Below are 7,730 nucleotides of genomic sequence, written 5' to 3' on the forward strand. Positions count from 1 at the left end.
CCACTGTTCCCTCATGGGGGGGTGGGGGGGTGGGATGCTATCCCTTGAGATGAAAAATGGCCAATACTAAACAAGACAGAATGTGTGATACGTGCCACAGAGGGGAAACGGTGTTCCACCCAGTTAGAAAGGATCTGGCACTCTAAGGGAGGGACTTTCAATGACCTAAAATGCACAAAGGAGCCCGTTACGCAGAAACCGGAAGCACAGCACCCTGAACACAGTGGGTGGAGAGGGTGACGCTGGGCCAGATGGACTCTCCATACGGAGGAGGCAGAGTCGGGCCACCCAGCAAGGAGCAAGCAGGCTGTGAGAACTCAGGATCAGATCCAAGGGATGGAGAGCATGCACAGACTTACCATGGCTTACCAGGAGTGGACTCCAGTGTCCTTGGCATTCCCAGGCTACATGAGACAGGAGGAGGATGCATCCGAGGTTCATGCTGAAGAGGTGCCTTGGAGACGCTGAAGACCCAGCTGCCTGCCTATAAGCACTGAGCAGTCAGTCAAGCTGCCTGTGACCAGACACCAGGCATGACTTAGGAAGGATAAAACCAGTTTTCTTCCAGCCTTCATGGAAACACTTAGCTTTCATTCATCCTCCCTAGAGCCCAGGGCAGTGAGTGCTTAAGGGAGTCTCTGTGGCTCCTCCCAAAGAGTGTGACACATACTCAACTGTCTGTCCTTTGTGGTGAGTCTATGAGAGACCCAGAGTTTGGTCTTCACCTTGCCAAAGCCCGTGGAAGCTTGGGAGGAAAACAGTCGTACTAAGGAAGTCCGAGTCTCCAAGGTCCCTGAGGCAGACAGTGTTACAGGTACCTATGGAGCTTTACTCAATCCCTGCTACCCGCACTGTCCTCCCACGGCTCTGAACTGTAGTATCTACTGCCCCTGGCCCATGCCCCTGGCTTTTGGCTGGCTCACCAGTTTTGTCCAGCCCCTCAGTTCTAAAATTAATCAATCTGATTAAGCTACTGTGACCAACTGGTCCCAGAGCATGGGCTTCTGTCCCACGACATCTCAAGCTCAGTACTTTGGTCACCAACCAAAGCAGGAAGGTAATGGTGCTGCCAAGGGGCAGCCCTGGGCAGCACTCAGTACTGAGGTGAGCTCTGCTGGGGACAGCCTGACACTTTCTGCCACTGTCCACATATGGAGGTGACTAGTCTGACAGAGTCCCTTCCTTTGACCACCAAATGGCAGGTCTCCTTTTTAGAAAGTATGTTTACGTGCAATGGATGTTTTTGCCTGCTTGTGTGTATGTACGCCACATACGTGTAGTGCTCGCAGGGGCCAGAAGAGGGTGTTGGATCCTCTGGAACTGAAGTTACAGATAGCTGAACCAAGTGTGCAGGTGCTAGGATTTGAACCTGGGTCCCCTGTAAGAGCAGCCAGTGCTCTTAACAGCGAAGCCACCTCTCTAGCCCCGCTCAGGTCTTCTGTCTTGGTCTCATCTCTCCTTTGACAAGACCCTATCACAGTGCCTCCCAGAAGTAGCTACCTCCCTGTCTTGGTGACTTGTGAGCAAGGTGGGAACCATGGCAGTGTGCTAAACTTGAGGCCGCAGTGTCCCCCCACAGCCATTCTTTCTGTTTCAGCTTCCGAGACTTGGACGAACCCTAGAATAGTCCCAGGAGGCGGCAAGGGTGGTGTCTCTACAGTGCAAACCCCATGACCCCGTTCTCCTTCCTGCACCCCATTTGTGGAAGCCTGGAAAGGCAGAGCAGCTTCACAAGAAGGAAGTCTGATGCCTGATGCCATTCTGTACACCCATAATCCCAATGCTGGGACAGGGGGATTGCTAGAAGTTCTAAACTAACCTGAGGCTACAGTGAGACTCTGCCTCAAGTCACCAAAAAGAAGGGAGCGGTGATGGAGGAAGGGAAAGAGGAGAGAAAGTGGTTTAGACATTAGTGTCTCACACAGAGGTGAGACTAGGGCTGAGGGGGCCACGCTCAGAGGGGCCAGTGCTGGCCCACGAGGAGCCCACCCTTCTGCGTAGGTCCAGACTGAGTTGGTAACCACAGCGTGAGTCTGGTTGCCCATCCGCCTCCCCAGCTCACCAGTTCCTGCCAGGGAAGACAGGTGAAGTGCGCCTGCCAGCAGCTGCATTTGCTCTTGAGCTGGTTTTGTTTTGTTTCTTAATTCTCACATTTTTAAATGAATTTGATTTTAAAAAAGCAGGCTAGAGATGATCCTCCCAGAGGCGGGTATTTGTGAGTGTGTACCTATTCTAAATCAGGGTAACAGACTTCTTTCCGTACGTGCAGCCCAGTAGACCAGCCGTTGCCTAGCAACATAATGATCTGCGCACGAGGGAGGATCCAGTGAGTCATGACAGTGTGATTCACCAGGAAGGAGGCAGGCTACCCAGAAGGCTCAGAGCAGGCCAGCCACCATTGCTAGTCCAACTGCAGTGGTCCACTGCTAGTCCACCATTGCTCGCCCTGCTGGGTGGGGCACCTGTAGACCCCAAGCATGTTCCTGGGACTGTATTCCCTACCATTAGCTGCTGGGCTGACCGCCATGCCATGGTGTAAACTGGATGGAAAGCCCTAGCCTGGGCAGGTTGGCCTGGTCCACTGGGACCATTGACTCATTCTTCCAAGTGAGAGAAATAGCTGTGAGTCGCTAACATAGATCCTTCCTTGCTTCCTTGAGTGCCTCACAGCACGCCAGAGAAGGCAGCGTGTGGGTTCCCTTGCTCATGTGAGTGCCCGGCCTGAGCCACTGGGCTTCCTGCAAGGAGGGTTCTGAGGTAGACCATTTAGCCAGGGCTCAACCCCACCTTCTTTCCACCCAAGAGGAGGGAGGCTGCTGCCTCTCCTTGCTTTTCAGTCTGTTCTGCAGTGTCATCTCAACCACGCCCTGTGTCGTTTCTATTTGCTCCCATGGTGCTGTTTGCAGAAGAGGGTCATGCTGAGCAGAAGTAAGTGTGGCCTGCCGAGATTCGTGTGTTTCCTGTGTGCCGCTGTCCTCGTTGCTACCTCTGTTTCCCAGCAGCATCTGCTGCCTGCTGAGTCCATCCTAACCAAAATGCCAGGCCAGCCCAGGGTACTGGGGTTAGAGACACTGCTAAATAGTGCCTAGGTAGCTTCTGGCCCTCGGGGGACTGACATGCCCACCACATGGCTCCAAACTAAGGGTCAGGCCAGCGCTGGGCACAGAGCTTCACACTGATTCTTCACTGGTGTTCAGGGGCTCCTATAGGACACTCCCCTGGCTCCCTTGTCCTCCCTAAGGGCCCTAGGATAGCCTCACTTCTATATAGGGAAGTGCCGCGTGCTAGAAATGAGCCGCATCTCATCCCCAGTTGCAAAGAGACCTGTGTAACTGCAGTACTTATTCAGGCTGGTCCTGGAGTGGCTCATCCTACAACCTGAAAGTTGGAGGGGACATGGCAGGTTCTGTAGACCCTTACCGTGGCCCTAAGGCTCAGTCCTCAGAGTTTCAGCTGCATATCCCAGATGAGCTGCAGGGTCTCCATTCTGTGTGCTGCCTCAGGCCTGCTGAGATGACCCGGAGCTTCAGGGGCAGGCCCTGTGAGCAAACTTGGGGTTGGGGAGCACTCTGGGGACCCAACCCCCATGTGCCTGCAGTTCCCAGAAGCCACTGCTGCAAGTCCGATGGTCCCATCCACAGCAGAGTCCTGGCCCACTGCACCCACACCTCCTCTCTCCCCTGCCATATCCCACAATTAAAGTATCGCTACTAACCCTAGTAGTATTCTCCAGAACAGAGAGGGGCCTGAGTGACCAGCTTCACCCAAACACGCAGCAGGCAAGGGAAAGTGGTAGGCAGAGTAAGGTCAAGGGTCAAGGGTACGTTGCCGCAGGCTCTCTCCATTCACTTAAGCTCTACAGATCCTAGTCTGCTAGCATCTATGTGCCCTGCAAGGGCTCCCCAAAGTTCAGTGTACCAACACTGTAAGGAGTTTAGCTCAAAGCAGGCCACCACCACATACCACCTCAGGAGCCCCACCCTGACAGTTACGAGGTAAACTCGGGGACCCTCAATTCTGACCAGCTTATACAGAACATAAAGACATGTGAGCTAAACTCTGCGCCACTTCAGTCTAGGCTGTGCCTGTGACAGGATGGACCTTTCCAGAAATGCGAGGGGCACAATTCACATGAGCAAGCCCAGATCAAGAGACACCTGTTTTCACCTTGGTGGCATCTGTGGTCTCGAGGCTGCAGTCTGGAGACAGCAGAACAAGCAGTAGCATTTGGAGAGAGGCGTGGGGGTTGGGGGGCTGAGCAACATGGGCGGGGTCGGTCATTTCATAAAAAATGACCACCCCCAGATAGGCAAGTGAAAGCAAGAACTTCCTGGGCACCCAGTAGGACCTCCTCCCAATGCACGACAGTCTACCCACAGTGGGCCTGCGGAGGTTGGCTTTATGACAGTTGAGCCTGCCCCCTCCCTGTTCCAAGGACTTCAGCTACCCAGATGTAGCAAGGAGGACACTTGTGGACACCACTGGGAGAAGGGTCTTCTTGATAAGGCCAGCATGCAGGGAGTGTGTCAGTATACCATGAGGCCTACAGTGACACACAGGGTTCCCTGTGAAGAGAGACCTCCCTGCAGAACTTGGCACTAGCTACCTGGATGCTCTGCACCTCAGCATCCAAGGAGAAGTTCTTCTAAACCAACGTGCCTGTGTGGCACTTCTGAAGCAGGGCTGGTCCTACAATGGGTCAAAACCCAAGGACTTTAACCCTAAGCAGAGCCCTGGCAGGATACTGAGAAAGGGAGTCCCCTAGGTGGTGTGTTTTGCTGGAGGAGGCCTGGGCTCATTCTGGCCTGCACAGGAGGGTCCCTCCAAGCTCCTTCCAGCCTAGGCCAGGTGAGTGGCTGGCTTGCTGTGCTGCAGTGCCTCCTGCTCCATTCCCCCTTTCTGACTGGCCTGGCAGTCTGTATCACTGCCAGTGCAGACCCTCTGCTGTGGTGTGGGTGCCCCTCCCCGCCCCCACCATGATCCTCAGGGACCTGGAAGTGATATTCTTCTGTCATTGCTGTTTCAGAAGCCCGGAGGTCATGAGCACTGTCTCAGGTACACGGAGCACGACGGTCACCTTCACTGTTCGCCCTGGCACCTCCCAGCCCATCACCCTGCAGAGCCGGCCCCCAGACTATGAAAGCAGGACCTCAGGACCAAGACGTGCCCCAAGCCCTGTGGTCTCGCCAACGGAGTTGAGCAAAGAGATTCTGCCCACCCCTCCATCTGCTGCCGCAGCCTCTCCCTCCCCCACACTCTCAGATGTCTTTAGCCTTCCGAGCCAGTCCCCCGCAGGGGACCTCTTTGGCTTGAACCCAGCAGGACGCAGCAGGTCGCCATCCCCTTCAATACTGCAACAGCCAATCTCAAATAAGCCTTTTACAACTAAGCCTGTCCACCTGTGGACAAAACCAGATGTGGCAGACTGGCTGGAAAGTCTGAACTTGGGTGAACACAAGGAGACCTTCATGGACAATGAGATTGACGGCAGCCACCTGCCGAACCTCCAGAAGGAAGACTTGATCGATCTTGGGGTGACTCGAGTTGGGCATAGGATGAACATAGAAAGGGCTTTGAAGCAGCTGCTGGACAGATAAGGGTGGTTGCCCTGGGCCTTCACAGACTCCTCTGTTATAAGTAGAGATGGGCTTATGTTGACATGTGTGGTGGCCAAGCAGAGGCTGAGAGCACCAATCTCCGGTCCGTGGGTTTGTCTCTGGGTACCCAAAGAAGTGCTGTGGGTGTCCTTGGTATGGCCAAACCGGGGCCTCAAAACAACCCAGCTCTCCATGCAGATTTCTTGGGCGGCTTCTGTCCAAAGGGACGGTAAGGGGGTTTTCTGTCATGGTCTCAGAGGCTCCCATCGATGGCATGTGGGACCCTCTCCTTCTGTGGCAGGTACCAGTGTACTCCAGATACCTCCTGAGGCCTCCCTCCTCTGCCTCCTGGGCAGCTCTCACCCTCAGCCCCAGAACACAGCCTTTCTTCAGGCCTATGGTTCCTGGGTGGGCTCCTTGGCTCCTGTCCCTCCCCTGTGCTTGACTCTCAGTGAGCAGCTCCAGGTGAGCCCTGCCTGAGCCAGCTGGTAGAGAAACACCGTCCATCCCATCTGCCTCCTTGTCCGACTCCTGTGACGTGTATCTGAGCTTTCTTTGGCTCCAAGGTCCTTGGCAGTGGTGGCTGTGTGGACAGGATCGTGCCCAGCTTGCTTAACTCTCTTTATTTCTGCAAACCGATTAGCATAATTCCAGGGTGGCCAAAGTCACACGGAGTTAGTCAAAGCACAAAGTCACGATCCTGAGGAGGAAGGAGGCCTGGCCGCCGAGCCAGCCGGTGTGTGTGGCTGCCCAAGCACACAACCTCCTCCGAGACGAGAGCAGGTGTGTCTGCCCAGAGCATCTGCCTAGGAGGGAGAGGTGGAGGCTCTCAAAATTTACTTTAATTGGATGTCTGCTGAGCTCCACAGAGGTCAGAACAGGTGAGCATCCGCTCTAACAAGGACAAGAAGACCCGAGGCTCGTGGTAAGCAGGGCCGCCACAGGGAAGTTGTCCTCCTTGTGAGCCAATGGGATACCATGCTCTCTGTTCCACACCGGGCCATGGGTGAGCATCCTGCTGAGGCAGCCCTTTGGCTCTCATAGGCCAAGAGAGGTGGAACTCAGGGGCCTTTCTCCCTTCCCTCAGATAGTGGGGGTCCCACCAGCTTGTCTTAACCATACCATACATCTGGGTCTCAGAGAAGCCCGCGGTCAGGACCTGGTGGAGAAGAGAAAGCGGGGCATAGGCTGTAGGTATGCATGGAAAGGAAGCTGGGAGTATCCCGGACCAAGCCACATCTCAGGCCCAGCCACTGAGCCTACTCTTCTTGCCCCCTAGATCTCTCCCTCTCAAAACAATACCTCTAACATCCCAGGGAGGTCACACTGCACACAGCCACCACGCAGCCAGCTAGGCTCCCATACACCCCACTCCCTTCCCCGCACTCAGAGGGGGCGTGAATGTCAGGTTACGGTTTTATTATTTCATAACTAGCCCAGCCCATCTCTAATTATAAAACTTTTTTAAAACTTTTTTTTCCTTCACTTCCGCTTACAACCACGTGTCTGACAAGGCCTGGAACAGCTCTAGAATGAACACATAAAATTTAGCAATTTAAAAAAAAAATTCTCTTTCTTTACTGCAAGTTTAAATATGTGTACAGATAGTTCATAAGCACAATATTTTAAGGGGAAAAAAAGTGGCTGGTCTACTGGGCAGCCTGTGTGCCACCTAGTGCTGGAACGCTAAAAGGAAAAAAAAAAAAAAAAAAAAAAAAAAAAAAGGCTTGTGGTTTAACAATACCATTTCCTTGAGACAATTACACAGGAGACCTTTTAAAAGTCACCCTTTCCCTGGACAATCAGAACCTGCAGCATTGGGTCATTTTCCAGCTTTTGCCAGAGCTTCATCATTGACAAGCAGTTATTTCTTCAAAAGGATTAGAATCCACAACTTGACAGTTTCTCCAAAACCAATGCATGCGCGCGCACACACACACGTGTGTGTGTGTGTGTGTGTGTGTACTTGTACAAGCCATTATGAATGCGCCCCTTGATATGGAGAACAAGGCTTGGAATATTATTCGGTCCCCCCAAGCCCTTTGCAGGTCAATCCCAACTTCTGAATCATCCGATCAGCTGGCACCAGGTGACTGTTGAGCACCTTGCTCTGGGTTTGGTCATTTTCCCACA

General features: G+C 53.6%; 1 protein-coding gene across 6 annotated transcripts in view; it reads left to right on the forward strand.

Moving 5' to 3' along the window:
* Positions 1 to 6,713, forward strand: part of Shank2 (SH3 and multiple ankyrin repeat domains 2) — a 433,328-nt gene extending 426,615 nt beyond the window's left edge. For all 6 annotated transcript variants that reach the window (XM_051145729.1, XM_051145730.1, XM_051145731.1 and 3 more), the window contains one exon: positions 5,027 to 6,713. In XM_051145729.1, coding sequence (XP_051001686.1) covers positions 5,027 to 5,597 — 571 coding nt within the window. In that variant the 3' untranslated portion in view covers positions 5,598 to 6,713. The remainder of the gene's footprint in view (positions 1 to 5,026) is intronic.
* Positions 6,714 to 7,730: the final 1,017 nt, after the last annotated feature.

This window comes from Acomys russatus, chromosome 5, assembly GCF_903995435.1.
Source record: "Acomys russatus chromosome 5, mAcoRus1.1, whole genome shotgun sequence".
Taxonomy (NCBI): Eukaryota; Metazoa; Chordata; class Mammalia; order Rodentia; family Muridae; genus Acomys; species Acomys russatus.